Raw genomic sequence first — 16,997 nt, 5'->3', positions numbered from 1 at the left:
AACAATAGTTAACTTTTTTTTTTTTTTTTCTTTTTCTTTTTCTTTCTTTTTTTTTTTTTTTTTTTTTTTTTTTTAGTGATGGAACTCAGAACCTTGTGCTTGCCAGATAGGCAATTATTCCACTGAGCTATCTCCCCACCATCAGCTAACACTCTTACTATCATACATTTTTCGACATTGTACCCCTTCAGAGTATACTGGTTCTGCTCCAAAGTGTTCGATGGGTTCTTCAATTAAATTAAACAGTATAGTGCTAATTACTAAACACAATCTATAAACATTATTTTTAAACTGAATTCATTAAAATTGTATCAAGGCCGATGACACATAAACAGAAACTAAAACTCTACAATAGTAAGAATCTCTACCAACAAGAAATAACAGTTACCTCTATTCCTGTGATTAAAAGTTACCTAATTTTGGGTTTTCATCTTTCTTGCAACAAACCAGTGACATTGGTAAGATTTTTTTTAATGTAGATATTGCTATTTCACAGGATTAATATCTGAATTACTGAACATATAGCTATTCACAATAATAATCATTGTATACTTAGATTGCTACAATCCTAAGTTCACAATTCTAAACTACTCTTGTTATTTTTGTTTTTATACTGACTGCCTGTAACATTTCCAATCTAAATAACTTGTGGCAAGCTTCCAAAATGGTAATGCCAGGACCGGCCAAATAGCTTAGTGAATTAAAGCACCTGCAAACAGGTGCCGGGGCCAGGGGTTTGATCGTGGGGCCTGCCGCCAGCTGTGCCAGCCCTGCCCCGGGGCATGTTGAGGCAGCAATTAAGACTGGGCATGGTGGTGTGCACCTGCAATCCCAGCTCTTGGGAGGCTGTAAACAGGGGGATCACTACGAGTCCAATCTAGTAGTGAGACCCTGAACACCCTGTAGACCCTTCCCCCCAAAATACAAAAAACAGAAACAGTAATGCCTGAAAGGTAACTTCTGGACAAAATCAAAATTCAAAATGTAAATCATAAAACCATAAACACATCTGACTCATATCCAGGTCCTGCTAATGTTCATACATCAAACATTAGGCTAAAAAATACAGTATCTTTTGATATACAGCTCTTAAGTTTTCTAAAATAACTGGCAGAGAACCACAAAAACCTCAAAATTAGATGTCAAATCACAACAATATTTAGATCAGAGTTTTAGATCATTGTGTTTAATTTTATAGATGATAAATGTTGTCTAACATATTTAACTTAATTAAAATGGTAAAGTTATTTTTAAAAGCAAGTAACCAAGACCTGGAGGGCATAGCAAAGTAGCATGGCATATCCTGAGCATGAGCAAGGTCCTGTGTTCAGTCTCCAGAGCACACAAACAGGTCAAGGCAAATAAGCTGATGAAAATTTAGAATACTTAATATCTAGTTAAAACAAAACAGGAAAAAAAACATTGCCATTGTATTTCTTTTAAACAATATTACTAGTGACCTTTTAGGCTTATTTCTAGGAAAGTCTACACATCTAAAGCAGATTATGAAGAGCCAAGGATATAGCTCAGCAGCACAGTACCTGCCTGCCAAGCATGAGGCCCTGAGGTCCTAAATTCAATTTCTATTACGTTCCCCCACAAAATAAAGCAGTTTACAATTATACTTACAGATAGTAAAAGCCTATATTCTCTTATAAAATGCAAAACTTATCAAATTTTCAAGTGCACACAGCAAATTTTTAAAATATTTATTTTCCTCTATTCTACATTAAGAAATTTTCATAATAATGAAAAAATACTTATAAATTATATGATATTTATGATACAGATTTCATTTGTGATATAGATTTCATCTAAAATATTAACTTTTATAGACACACTGGATAGTTTTCAGCTCAATGACAGATTTCTTTGTCATTTATTTACAGATTTGCTTTAATGGCTCCTACATTTAGACAACCTTAGTAGATTTAAACTAACATAATAAAGTTTCCTATACATATTTACAAGTAACCAGCTGAATAAAAAAGTATGATAACTTACACTATGAACATTATAATGGAAAGCAAAGAAAAATGTAAGTTAAAAAAAAAGGTGAGAGGGAATTACTGAGTTGATGAGGCAGGAGAGGGACTGGGGGAAAGAGATATATCCACGTATGTAAGCAGAATGATTTGGACAACTGTATTGTGGATTTCTGCTGGTCTATCAAAAGCAGCAGTTAATACTTAAATTGTTTTGTCTCCTTTTTAAAACTATTTTTCCTTTTTCTCTTAATTTCTTATATTTTTTCTTTCTTCTTCCAATTTTGCATGCATATATCTGGTAATATGAACAACTAATTTGAAGGCAACAGTATGCATTACAACAAATACTGTGAAATTCATATTCTGTTTAGTGAAATTCTGTCATTTTCAATTTTTCTGCTCTAATACTATTTTGTACTCTCTTTAAAAAATAAAAAAACATAAAAGGGGATCACCTTCACAACCACTGAGACTTAATTCTGAAGTCTTCGTTTACTCCCTATATGATTCTTTTCAAAGGATTGAAATAGGATCTAAATAGGGTTAAGGAGATAGCTCAGTAACATAAGCTCCTGCCCTATAGGCACCAGATCCTGGGTTGGACCAAAAAAAAAAAAAAAAAAGTATTTAAAGAGAAAACTCAAATTGTCTCCAGGAAAAACATAATTTTTGCTATGTTAAAGTTGTATTGGACCGGCCAAATTGCTCAGTGGATTAAAGCGCCTGCAAACAGTTGCAAGGGCTGAGGGTTCAATCCCCAGGCCTGCCGTGCCACCCCCACCTCCAGGGCGTACTGAGAGGGCAATTGAGACTGGGCATGGTGGCGTGTGCCTGTAATTCCAGCCCTTGGGTGGCTGTAAACAGGCAGATCACTATGACCCTGATCTAGTACTGACAGCATGAACACCCTGTAGACCCTTCCCTAAAATACAAAAAATAATAATAATAAAATAAAGTTGTATTAAATTCAATACAAAAACATTCCAAAAGTAAAAAAAAAAAAAAGAAGTGATTTATAATACCTAAGAGTATGAACTATGTCAAACAAAGAAGACATTTTCTTCATTTTTCCATTTCTTTATAGCCAAGATAAAGCCAAATGAATCAAGATCTATTCTTTTCTCAATGGGTTATAAAAATTTTTCTCCTGAAAAATCACATACTATATAATCCACTAATTATCTAAGATTTTCATAAAGGAAATACTCTTAAAACTCTAATTTTGTAAACAACCAAAATATTTATGATTTTTTAAAAAAAGTTTACAAACTTAGTTTTAAAAGACACAGATTACAATTGCCAAAAGAAACCAGAACAGTGTGATGGATTATTTATGAACGCAAAAATATCAGTAACTCATATGCCAGAACAAACAGGTTATTTTTTTTAAAGACTACAAAATAGTATTAAAAGAGAAAAAATTACAAATGATACAGAATTTCACAAAAAAAGTAATATGAATTTCACAGCATTTGTTGTAATGCATGGTTGACTTCCAACCAGTTATTCATATACCAGACAAGTGCATGCAAAATTGGAAAAAGAAAAATATATAAGAAATTAAGAAGAGAAAAAGGAAAAAGAATTTTAAGGAGACAAAAACAAATTAAGCATTAATTGCTCCTTTCCAGAGACCAGCAGAAATCCACAGTACAGTTGTCCAAATCATCCTGCTTACATACAGAGATACATCTCTTTTTTCAACTCCTTTTCCTGTCCTCAGCACAGTAACTTTCTTTTTGAATAAGTTCATTTCTTTTTCCAGTATCTACCGTACCCTTAATATTCCATTTTCTCTTTCAGGTTCTCACACTAAGGAGACAAAATGATGTTTGCACGTGCGGGTCTCATTTATTTCACTTAAGAGTATGTTCTCTAGTTGCATCCATTTACCAGTGAAAGTCTCAAATTTATCCTGTTTTATAGTAGAATAATATTCCACTGTGTAAAAATGTCACATCTTCTTTATCCATTGCTCAACTGATGGGCATCCAAACTGAGGTTATTATAGTATATTTTATACACCGTGCAAGTAAGAAGAAAAATCAGAGTTGGGGAAAAGTAACAAATACAGACCTTAACATAGAAGATTATTTTACTGATGAAAAATATACATAGATATCAACCATTATCAATGTGCAAATTAAAAGCATTGTTTTGGAATTAAAGCACAATTCTTTTTTTTTTTTAATTATTTATTTATTACATTTATTTATTGTGTGTGTGTGGCCAGCTCAGCCCACCAGGGGGCGCAACTGGCTGGCATGTGGTGCTGGGGATCAAACCGTGGTCCCTGTGCTTTGCCAAGCTTGTTTCAAGTAGGTGCTTTAGACCACTGAGCCATCTCTCCAGCCCCATAAAGCACAATTCTTTAAGAAAAATAAGCAAGATCAGTGTTTCAGCATAACATGTAAGGCTTTAAGGAAATTTTCATTTATCTTGATTTACAACAATCTATGCTAAAGCTCTAGGACATTCAATACAATGTTAAAACATGATAATTTCTATGTATGTGACAAGCACATATTTTTTTCAAATCAATATCTTGATCTTTCCATGTAATAAAATTATAATTAGGCAAAGTCTAAAGCTATTTTCCATTTAAAAATTCTTTTTAAAATATGAGAAACCTAAAAGTTAGAAGCAAGCAGATGTTATTCTATAAAATTAATCTTATCTTGCAATACTTCTATGAAGTCAAAGGTCCTTCTATAGCAAAAATTAGGCATGTAAATGATTTTAGAAATTATTTACCCAAAGCAACAATTTGAAAGAAAGCATCATCTTCTGCTGGAAAATTTTTGCCAATATTTTTTGTTCTACTTTTTTTTTTTTTTTTTTTTTTTTGCAGTACCGGGGATTGAACTCAGGACCTTGTGCTTCCCAAGCAAGTGCTTATTCTACTGAGCTATCTCCGTGGCCCAATATTTTTTATTCTAAAGGCAATGGCATAAATGAACAATGTCAGACTGTTAAGAATTGCTGGTGCTTAAGAAAGCTGTCACTCATAACCTTTGCTATTGTGGTATGCAAAAAAACTTAAAATACAAACCCTGTGACTTCCAAGACTTCGTAGGGACAATGTATTCTCAATTTCCTTATAAAAATAAAAAAAGTAAAAGTTTGTGAGTGACTAAATTAAGTTAATGAATAAAAATATCAGAGGCAAGTTTAGAGGTTGTTACACACCAGATAAGGATGAGGACGACTGGACTGATGAGAATACCTGGCCCTTTCTGAATCTTCCTGGGAAAGGAAAACGCAATGTAAGTCAATCATTGAAGAGAGAGGTGTTTATTGGAACAGTGGAGCAAAAAACAGTTAATAGCACAGCAACATCTTAGCAGCTTTGGACAATTTAGCCTCAAAAGCTGAATTTAGGGACACAGCATACTTTTCTTGGAAAGAAAACAGAAATAATCTTGGCACTGTTTTTATTTTATCAGGTGTACAAATGTCTGACAATTTCTAGGTTGCTATGTATATTTGATTAAAAAAGCTCAAAACATTAAGATGAAAATGAATACAATTTCAAAAAATATGTATAATTAATAGATTTGGGCTCAGTTTTAATGATAATGTCTTCTTCATAGGGAATGTTAGTTTATGCAAGGCAGGAAGAAATGTATATGACAGATACATTTTAAAGAGATTGTATATGGCTTTTAATAATACTTGCATTATAATTCTTGGCAGTTGGGAGGCTGTGGTTGGAAGAGTTATCAAGTTCAAGGAAAACCAAGACTGTAGAGTGATCTCAAGACCAGCCTGCACTACACAACAAGACCCTCTTTCAACGTGATGAAGATGACAATAGTGCTGTGCTCACTACATGTTTTTCTCTTTCACCACTCCAATCAGAAAAAATAAAACAGACCCTGACAATATCTTGTTAGTATAAAGAACTACTTATTCTTAGAAATATACAAATATTTTAGAATTGGTAAAGTTATCAAGAGTCTCACCTTCAGTTTGTAAAATTGACTGACTGTATCCTAGCAGCTGACTACATACAACTCTAACCTTTTGCACATTCAACTATCAGCAACAAAGCATTAAAATCTGAGTCATGTGAAATCACATGGTTGGTTAGTCCCTAGAACATAATCATCTGCAACCATAAGGAAAACCTGATCCCTCAGAATTGCGAAGTCCAAAGTGTTAAAGTAATTTAAGTTCACTAAAAATCTACACATAATGTCTGAATTCACTGTTAACAATGTCAGTGCTATCTCTTCCAAAATGAATCAATGTTACATTTCATGGTAAGCCAGCATGATCATTACACAGGTGAAACAAATAGTTGGGGCTAGATAGGGCTCTAGCCAGCTCAAAATAGAAACAATAACTCAACCAAAACACCAGTTTGATGCCTCATTTTTGTTATGGTCTTTGAGTATATATTTTTTTAATTCATGGTTAACATCTGATGTATACACTGTGGATCAAATTTGCTGTGGGTCAAATTTGTCCTGAAGTCTGTTTACAACCACCATTATTATCTAATGATGCTATAAAGTGTTCTAACCGAATTTATTTCTTCCCTTTCTTTATTCAGTGATGCCATAAAAGTTTGAGGGTATATGTTTTAGCCCAACATACAGTGAAACTGGTGACTAATTCCAAACTAGATAGTTTTTAAAGCACTGTACTATAGAGGTGAGTACATTCTATATTCCCCATATCCTTGGGGTTACATTCAAGGCTTAATGACCGAACTTCCATTTATACTACCCTGTGTTTCCATCATACCAACCACACAAGAGCACTTCTAAAACAAACAATCCATCTAAGAGCACAATCCATCAAAGATACAGCAGACAGATGAACTCATATTTATTTTTTAGTATGTCTACGATTTTAAAATTCTAAAACATCTTATTAAGTTCTGATACACCTCTCTATTTCAACAGCTTTTCTTTTCAGTCCCATTTGAAATGTGACCTAAAAAGATTAGAGTGAATTACAGAGTAATGCAAAGATTACAAAGTAAAATGTAAATCCCATAGAGGGCAGTTAATTTGAACACATAATACAGTTTATCTCATAGTCATAAACTATACCTTCAATAAACACTGTCCAATAGCATTTTCTGTAAGAATGAAAATGTTCTAATCTGTGCTCTTCAATATGATAGCCCATGAGCTGCATGGAGCTACTGAGTACTTGAAACGCTAGCAGTGAAACTGAAACATGAAATTTTAAATTGAATTTCACTAGATACCATACTGGTAAATGAAATAAATCAGATCTGCATGCGCAAAACATCACACTGTCTCCCTACTCTAAGAACGTGAAAGAGTAAATAAAATCTGAAAAGTAAAATATACATAGTGAAAGGGAAAACAATCTATTCAAATGGGAAGGAACAACTGGGATAAGGAAAAGGACAAAAGAAAAAGGGGGAAAATATATGTATATATGCAAGATGACTTGGATAATTGTATTGATTTCTGCTGGTCTACTGAAAAGAGCAGTTAATACTTACATTTTTTTCATTTTTAAAATTTCTTATAGCTTTTTTTTTTAACCAATTTTGTATGTTTATATCTAGTAATCTAAACTGATTTGAAGATAACATTATGTAATACAACAACCATTGCTGAATTCCTATTTTGTTTCATAAAATTATGTATCATTCTAATGTAGTTTTTTTAGCCATTGTGCATTCTCTTTAAAGATAATAAACAAATAAGTAAATTCAATTTCTCTTTAGAGTCTACACTGAATTCTCTACACATGGCTAACTGCTACCACATAGGGTATACTTCTCTAAACCTATCTGAGAAATGTTTAGGAAAAACTGAGTATCAGGCCAGTTCAAAGCAAACTTCCATTATACCACAAACATTCAAAACACATATTCTACTAAAAGTTTACCATGTAACACCACTCTTACATAGAAAGGTGAAGCATTTAGGACAATTTTACTCCTTCCTTCTACACTGAGTACTTTCTACATTGGGGCAAATGTGAGTTAAATAGAAGGAACTTTTTGTAAAAAGACCCTGTTAATAACTTTAATTTTAAGCTTTAAGGGTCCTTAGATGTTTCCAATGTAATCTCTTCATTTCACAGTAAAGAATGGCACAGCACAGGAATCTACAAGGCCATAAAAATGGGACTATTTTAATAATCAACTTGCATATGAAGCTCTTACCAAAAATACTCCTTTAGGGGAAAAAGGATTGAAGGGAGGGTAGGGAAATGGGGTGGGGGCAGAACAAAATCCAGTTATATTATGGCAAAACTGCTCCCCTTCCAACTAGTATTTCCAATCAGTGCTCTCACTGCTTAAACTGCACACATACCACAGAGCAGTTTGCCAAATTATTTATCTTCGTGACTGTTAGGGCTTGTGTCTAGTTAGATGTTCCTACAAAGCTTCATGTAGTCACAGGTGGGGCTTTCCAGAGGTAGGTGGATCTAGAATGTGTGATGCTGGGATGAAGTGTGTGACTCGGGGTTAACAATGTGTGACTGAGCTGGAGAGATAGCTCAGTGGCATGCAAGTGCCTACCTAGCAAGCCCAGGGACCTGAGTTTGATCCCCAGGACAAAAAAAAAAAAAAAAAAAAAAAAACAAATCATGTGTGATTACTAAGTTAGTCCACTAATTGTTCTGGCATAGTTCTAGGTGAGGATTATGGGAAGTCCCACCCTGAGTATGAGTGCTCCCCATCCTAAGGGCATGCAGCTTAGATAGAACATAAGGGTCAGAGAGAGAACTGCTGGCATCACTTGCTGCTTCACTACTTCACTACCTGCTTTCTTCTGCCCACATGAACTGTTTCTCCTCTATAATGCCCCTCTCTCATGCCACCCTGCCTTGGAGCTAACCAAGTGTGAGCTAATACCTCTATAAACTGTGAGCTACAATAAATCTTTGTCCTTTAACTTTGCATGTTGAGTATTTTGTCTCAGCAACTAGACAAGCAACTAAGACAATGGCTTTTGAACACAAAAATTAAATATTAAGACTTTTAATAAACACTTTTTAAATATTTTTCTGGTCTGTCCTAAGACCTAGACAATATTTTAGGCATTTTCATTTTAGAAATACACAATTAAATATTTCTATAGGAACTTTGCAAATACATACATAAGGAATCATTTAATCTTAAATTGCAAAGTGTTTTTTCTAAAATGGTATCAAAAGGAGAATAATGATGACTTTAAAGCCATCATAGTCTTAAATATTTTAATTATGGCCACATCCTAAAATGATACTACAGAAAGGATTTCTTATGAAAGTTGCTTATCAGCAATTACACAGAAGTGATTAACCATTTATAAATCACAAGACTTAAGAATCTAATAAAAAATACTTGTGAGCATTTTCTATAAAACCACAATTCATTCAAAAGTTTGCATGAAACTTTCAAGCTTCATAATCTACCCCCTAAGCTTAATCATGTACCAAGAGCTCCTACAAAAGGAGACAGTTGATGAACTTACCAACCTGGAAAAAAATTGTAAATGTAGGAGCCATTCACTATAATTAACGTTCTATAATGGTTTACAATTTGCTATTGTAACAAATTTGAGAGTGGTGACAAAGGACTTGAAAAGGATCTCAGTACTACAAGTAATTTTCAGAGGGCACAGAAGAATGATCTGAGTTCTGTCTCAATGAAGACCCTATGAACTTAGTTTTTTAAAGGAGAAGGGAGAAGGAGGAATTTGAGAGAGAAAGAAACAAACCCATAAAAAGAAAAAAACATTTGTTTATGCAATCATTCTTGAGTAGAGGCATTCATGTGATGAAAGCAAGGCTATTGACCACAACAGAAAACAACAGGCTCTAAGTACAGATTTGGTCCACTACAAACAGAATACATATTATCTGACCCTTAGGTTCACAAAGGCCAAACACTCTTAAGACTGCAAACTATTAGTCAATGTTTTACTTCAAGATTGCATTATTTCTACAAGCTACCACAACATGCAGGACAGGCAATTCGGGCCTACCAGCCACTTGTGAATTTGTCCCCATTTCCGATCAAAGGAATGACGAGAGTGCTATAAATGCAAAAGTTTCATAAACTAGTTTTCAACATACTGCATTCTCCAAAAATTCTTAAATCAATTACATGTTCTTTCTCCAAAGAACAATGATAGTTGACTTAAGACATTTAAAACATAGGAAATTACTAGATTAAATATGTTCAATAATAAAAGGATACAAGATTCTTTGCAGTTTAGAGAACTATAAACAGAATTTGCATTTACTAATAATCTACTTATTACTTACTATAATCTTAGGAGTATAAAAAAATATTGTAATACTTACATTTATGACCAAGAAATGTATCCAGTATTAGTGCTTAATACTGTCCCACAGGTGTTTCTTCCTTTGTACTAATATGATATCAAGACTATCTTTATGGGAATATTTAGGGTCCAGTCAACATCAGAAGGGTAAAATCAGTATTTCATAATCTTTCAATTGTGAATTTGGCTGCTATAAACATTATTATGTATGTACTACTGTACTATGGCATCTAACTTTTTCGTGAAGATATCTAGAAGAAGAAGGGGCGTGGCTGGCTCAAATGGGATTTCTAGTTTTAGTTTTTTGAGGACTCTGCATACTGATTTTTCTGCTTTGTTTTTCTTTTTTTTTTTTTTTTTTTTTTTTTTGTGTGTGTGTGTGTGTGTGTGTGTGTGTGTGTGTGTGTGTATGGCCAGCTCAGCCCACCAGTGGGCAGTAGCCAGCTCAGCCCACCAGAGGGCAGGGCTGGCTGGCATGTGGTGCTGGGGGATTGAACCGTGGTCCCTGTGCTTTGCTAAGCTTGTTCTAAGTAGGTGCTTTAGACCACTGAGCCATCTCACCAGCCCCTGCTTTGTTTTTCTGAATATAATATTATACTGAACAGCTGTAAACTACTAAAAAGCATAAGAAAAATATAAAATCAACTATAACTTCACACAGTCAAATTCAAGTATTTGATGGCAATCACTTTTTTTAGTACTTTTTGATCTCACAGATGGATAATGATTTTTGTAACACAAAGGTGGAGCCCTATCAATTTTACAGTTTTGATTTTTTAAAAGCTTCTTACATGAATAAATATGTTTCAAAAACAAGATTGAATAAGCTCACAGTGTGTCACAGGCATCATAACTCAAATTCCAAGACATGTAGGTCTACACTAAATAAATGTCATCTCTAAAGCTACTTTAGCTAATGAAAGAACAGCATTTAAGAAGCAGGTAGATAACAGAAGTGCCCACCTGGCAAGCACAAGCCCATGTTCAATCCCTAGCACCAAAAAAAAAAAAAAGAAAAGAAAAAGTGTTCACAATACCATAACTAATAATGATGTATCTAGTAATAGTTATATGTTTGTTAATTTTTTAAAAATGTATTTAGTACAGGGTCCACAGGGTCTCACTACACAGACAGGACTCATAGTGATCCTCCTGTTCTCAGCCTCCTAAGTGCTGGGATTACAGGTGCATGCCACCATGCCCGGTCTTAATCCCCATCTCAGCACACTGAGGGGACAGGCCCGGCACAGCATGCACAGAATCAATCCCCAGTCCCTGTGCCTGCCTAAGCAGGTGCTTTAATCTGCAGAGGTATCTGGCTGGCCCTATATTTATTTAAAACAAGTATTGCATTTATTTTGCTGACATAAAGTGATCTGTTAAAATATATCAGTTTAGAATAGCCGAGTGTTAAAAATGGAACCAGATTCACATTAGAATTAAACTAACCAAGTACTAATTTTTTGGTGGAATGAGTGAGAAATTAAGATTATTCTTCCTAAATTACCTCTTTTTGTTGTCGTTCCAGTTCTCTCATGCGTATGTCTCTTGCTTCTGCCCGCGCGGCACGTTTTGCTGCAAGCCTTGCCTCGGCCTGAAAAGTAATATAAGATTCAACTTTACAAAACAAAAACAATCTGTACACCAGATTTGAAGATAAAAAATAAATAAGACTTTACCTTCCAAAAGGGCTGAGGAGACAAGATATGTACCAACAAGTCACCACTGATTTCTTCAACCAACCTCTACATAATGCTTCTTTCCCTAAACCTCTCTTCAAGTCTGAGCCATTACCCTTACCTGCTTGCCTTGATTACACATTTAACATACTTCACATAGTACATAACAAATCTCTCCAAACTTATTTTTATCAGCATTTCCCCATTATCAATTTAATCAAACAATTGCAGTTTTATTGTGATTATTAGCAATATTCAGTATCCAAGTAACATAACTGACAGAATTCTCTACCACTGAGTATGTCAAACTGTTTGCTACAGCTTCTCACTCCCTCTGTCTCTGTCCCATTCTTTCTTCCCTTCCTCTGCCCTACCTCCCCTTTACTTAAATTGAGATATAATTTACATATCATCAAATCCACTAATTAAAGTATAAAATTAAGTAGTTGGTAGTAGTATATTCACAATTATGTATAACCATCACCAATACTTAAAGCTTTAAAAGAAACCTTGCATTTTTTATTAGCCACTTTTTATTACACCTTCCCTCCATGCTTCTGGCAACCACTAATCAATCCATTTTATATGTCTATGAATTTGCCTAATATGGACATTTCATATACACTAATTGGATTCATGCAATAGGAACATTTTATCTCTTGCCTGGGCTACTACAACTGCCTCCAATCCATCTACCTGTCTCCATACATCTTGCTAAGAATCTGTCTTATGATTCAATTTTACATAGCTTTAAAATTTACAAAACAAAGGTCTGATGATGCCACTTAACAGTCTATTCTTTACACTGGGGAGCCAGTGAAAGACTTATGGTTACAGCAAAGGTTCCCTGGAATAGTACAAAAAGAGGAAGAAGAAAGACAAAAACAGAAACAAGATTCCTCACAATCTACTCTCCATCTTATTTCCCAGAATGAGTTCTACATGAACCAGATGTATACCATCTCTCTCCACACCTGGACTCTACCAAGTTCTGCTATAAGCCTCTCTTCACAGATTATGTGCTTTGAAGATATGTTCTCCCTTCTCTCAAATTCAGATAAAATATCACATTCTATAAAGACTTCCCTCTTCCTCTCTTTCATCCAGTGACAGCATATATACATGAAGGCAACTCTTTTGGAGCTGTTAATGATACAAACAGTCTGCTGCAACATGTGTGCCATTGAGTCACCACCATTGGTATACACCCATACCTCTATTGTGGCTTACTACGTTCTATAAAGATTCCATGCTTCCGTCACCCCATAATTTTTATGCTGTACTGTCTACTAATAAGCAAATGAATTTTAGGCCATGGGTCAGAATAGCAAGGAAATGAGATAAAAAAATTAACTCGATACATCACAGAAACTTAAATACTGTATCTTCTTTCTGATTTGTATTTTGTAGTGGTTTCCTCTACCCTCAGCCACATCTTAACTCTGATTCAGATTATCCCATGATAACTACAGTATCTGATTCTTTCCATGTTGTCCTACTTGTGCTCAATAAGTATTGACTTGGCCACTGTTTTTAAAGGATCTACTATGTGTAAGCAATTATGTTAGGTGCTGGAAATACAAGAATGGTATGACATCTCTGGCCTAAAGGAACTCTAAACCAAAGCCAAGGAAGGCAAATACAAACATTTACATGGAAGGAAGCATGTAGGAGACAGAAATTAGTTTTGCCTAATATACCAGCTGCAGGCTTCTAAGAAAAGCAGGCAGCTTAAGGGTCAACTCTTACTTCCCTGATTTTCGAAACTCCCCAGTCTGCTTATTTGACCTGGTAGTGGCAAAACACCTACAAAATAAATTGTAATCTACAGAACTTAATCTATAATCAAAGACATATCCAGAGCAATTGGCATTCTCATATGAATTATTATACTGTTCTCTTTTAAAAACCTATGCCTTACTTCAAGTTATATCTTATCTCTGTAGATATCACTTTCTACTAGAATTTCTTTTTATAGAAAGAGATTTCAAAGCTAAGCTGTGTTTTTAGTATACAGCAAATACATTATTAAACTACAAAAGTAACAAAACTTTCAAAACTTTAAAAATGTATAGTCATAATCATTAAGAAATTTCATTCCTATGTATGTTAGCTTTGTACATATGGTCTCTCTTAAAAACTTAATTCAAAATCTAGTTTCAACCTGGTGGGGTGGCACAAGCTGCTGAGGCAGAAATATTACAAGTTTGAGCCTCACCTGGGCAACTGAGCAAGATCCAATCTAAAAATAAAAAACATAACAAAAGGCTGGGGATGTAGCTCCATGAGGAGGCCTGGATTTAATCCCCACCCCTAAAAATGCTAATTTCACCCTTCTAGGATCTGTCTGCGCAAATTCTGCACAAATACACTAAAACAAGATGGCTCTAACAAAATTGTAATGGTTTGTGTCCACTTACACCCAAAAGCCTCACATACTCATGGGGCAGCTTCTGGAGTTGTGACTGATTCTTTTTTTTTTTTTTTTTTAAACGATTTATTTATTTGTGTGTGTGTGTGTGTGTGTGTGTGTGGCCAGTTCAGCCCACCAGGGGGCGGGGCTGGCTGGCATGTGGTGCTGGGGGATTGAACCGTGGTCCCTGTGTTTTGCTTAGCTTGTTCTAAGTAGGTGCTTTAGACCACTGAGCCATCTCACCAGCCCTGTGACTGATTCTTGATTCAATGATGGGATTATGGGTACGAGTGCCCTGGGGCAGATAGTCTGCATTACAATGTCAGGAGAAGAGAGGCTAGCTAGCTGCCTGAGTTGCTGCCACTGTCTTTGCTCTCTTGCTCTTTACCTCCATCATGAATGGCTGTTCTTCTGCCATGTGCCACTCTGCCTTGGAATCAGCTGAGTACGGACTGAAACCTACACTGACTATGAACTAACAAAACCTTTCATTTCTTTATTTGGGGTGTTGAGTATTTTGTCCCAGCAACGAGAGAACAGTAATCGAAACAAAAACTTAAATTGCAATCTGTTTAATCACTGAATCAATGGATCACTGAAATCTACTCTTTCAGAACAAAAGGAAAAACAGGTTTTTTCAGAGACACACATGTCCACTTTTTTTTAGCCAATTTTATATTGAATTCAGAAACATCTGTTATCTCTGTTAGAGATGTAGAAGAAAAGCCACTAAACCACAAGCTTTAAAATAGGGAATTAAGATGTAAACTAGTGTATTGCCTCTTGCTATACATTGCTGCCAGGTGCAAAAGTAATTCTAATAGCAAGAACAGCAAGGAACCAAGGTTGATTTCAGACTCACTTTGCAGAAATTTGAGACTAGCAAGTACTATATGGCTGTCATGTTCCAGGACTTTATCAAAAACATGATAATAGGTACACATCTCAGCCTAACTATGCTTGTTGTTACTAGTATTGGTAAACTTGAAACTGGTTATCTCTAAGAAAAGGTAGCCCTATAAGATTTACACACTGGGTATAAAACAAGTAACTATTGCATCAACAAAATTAATTTCACTGAGCCACCCAATAGCCAGAAAATATACAAGGAAATAGTTATGAAAGTCTGCATTTACATTGGTCAAGTTGAATGCAATCCCTATACAGTAGCCTTTATGCCAATTATGATAAGAATGGTGATAACACACTGAGCCAAGTACTAACATGCCTTTTGGTTCAGAACCCACAAAGATGGTGTGCCAGTGGAACCCCACTACTTGATGCAATGGATTATATTCTACCACTAACTCATAAAACTGACAAGCCTTTGCACATGTGCCCTTAGGACATCTATAAAATTCAAAGCACTGGCACAATCCCTATGGCCCCAGCAGAAAATGATGAACTCGAACCCAGCATGGCAGTCGGCTTTGATTTAATCAATGTCACAACTGATGTCTGTGTAAATGCACTATGAAGCTTTGAGTGAATCTCCTACTGGAAAAGATGTCTGTCAAAACATGGTAGCACTGCTGATGACAGCAAAAATAACCCACCAACAGAAGCAGCTGACTTCACTGCTCAGTTGATTACCATGAGCCGTCTAGAACAAATCAATGCCAGGTGTACTCCTATAGTAAATTGTCACACAGCATATAATACTTTCAAGTTTGCTGAGCTAAAAGATAAGATCACTGTTTTGGAAAGAAGCTACAAGACAGCCTTAAATTTCTGAAATCTAATAAAGTTGCCATCATTGATAGGGGATATAGGCAAGCCAGATATGTTGAGAGCATCTCTATCTTCCTTTGGGTCATTTTGCTATTCATGATAGGAGACAGATAATTGCTGTGGGTGTCATCAAAGTGGTGGAAAGAAGGATATTGGACCTAGCAAAGTCACCAGAAAGCTCAGAACACTGAATAATTAGTATTATCTCTAATAACTTGTACACTAATTTTAATCAGTGAAAGAAGAATGGTCTCAGAGCTCACTGTTTCATTTGTCTTTAATACAGGATCTACACGGTCTCACTCCACAGATTGGACTCAGTGATCCTTCTGTTTTCAGCCTTCCAAGCGCTGTGATTACAGGCATGCCACCATGCCCAGTCTCAATCGCCTCTCAGTGTGACCCAGGGGTGGGAGTAGGGCCAGCACACTGATCTAACCCTTTTTCATTATTATAATTCTGACGCTTTTCGTAGTTCTCTTGTGACAATATTTTTTTCACAACAATAGGAATATTAAAGAAGGCTTTCCCTCCACACATTTTCCAAGCCAGAAGACTCCCCCAACCCTAGTGAATTTTGTTCTTATTTTCTCTGATTGTGCTCAACAAATTAGTCCTCCTTTTCTATCAGGTTAAACTCTCCCCAACCCACACAAACGCAAAACATTATCTCTTTTTCTATAATGTAAACTTCACTGTCCCAAAGACTTTGCCCCAAATCTCTCACCTCAGCCTTCACTTTCTCCCGCTGTTCATTCACCCTCATCAGAAGTAAGTTCAAAGTCTTCCCCATCTTTTAAGAAACAAAGAAAACATCCCACTCTAGCTCAAGTCTACTTCACCTTCTCCTTAAAACCAAGTGTTCTTGAGACCCAGTCCTAGCCAAGGTCCGGTGAGTGTGTGGAGAGCTTCC

The 16,997-nt window shown here is 35.4% G+C and overlaps 1 protein-coding gene across 1 annotated transcript in view; it reads right to left on the bottom strand.

Moving 5' to 3' along the window:
- Positions 1-16,997, bottom strand: part of Lrrfip2 (LRR binding FLII interacting protein 2) — a 134,094-nt gene that overhangs the window by 59,109 nt on the left and 57,988 nt on the right. The window contains exons 3-6 of the mRNA XM_023719781.1: positions 11,769-11,855; positions 9,959-10,009; positions 5,178-5,234; positions 5,041-5,085 (exon numbers count right to left, since the gene is read on the bottom strand). Of these exons, the coding sequence (XP_023575549.1) occupies positions 5,041-5,085; positions 5,178-5,234; positions 9,959-10,009; positions 11,769-11,855 (240 nt within the window). The remainder of the gene's footprint in view (positions 1-5,040; positions 5,086-5,177; positions 5,235-9,958; positions 10,010-11,768; positions 11,856-16,997) is intronic.

The sequence above is a fragment of the Octodon degus genome, unplaced genomic scaffold, assembly GCF_000260255.1.
Source record: "Octodon degus isolate 3935 unplaced genomic scaffold, OctDeg1.0 scaffold00071, whole genome shotgun sequence".
Lineage (NCBI taxonomy): Eukaryota > Metazoa > Chordata > Mammalia > Rodentia > Octodontidae > Octodon > Octodon degus.
This window is presented reverse-complemented; position numbering and strand designations above follow the sequence as displayed.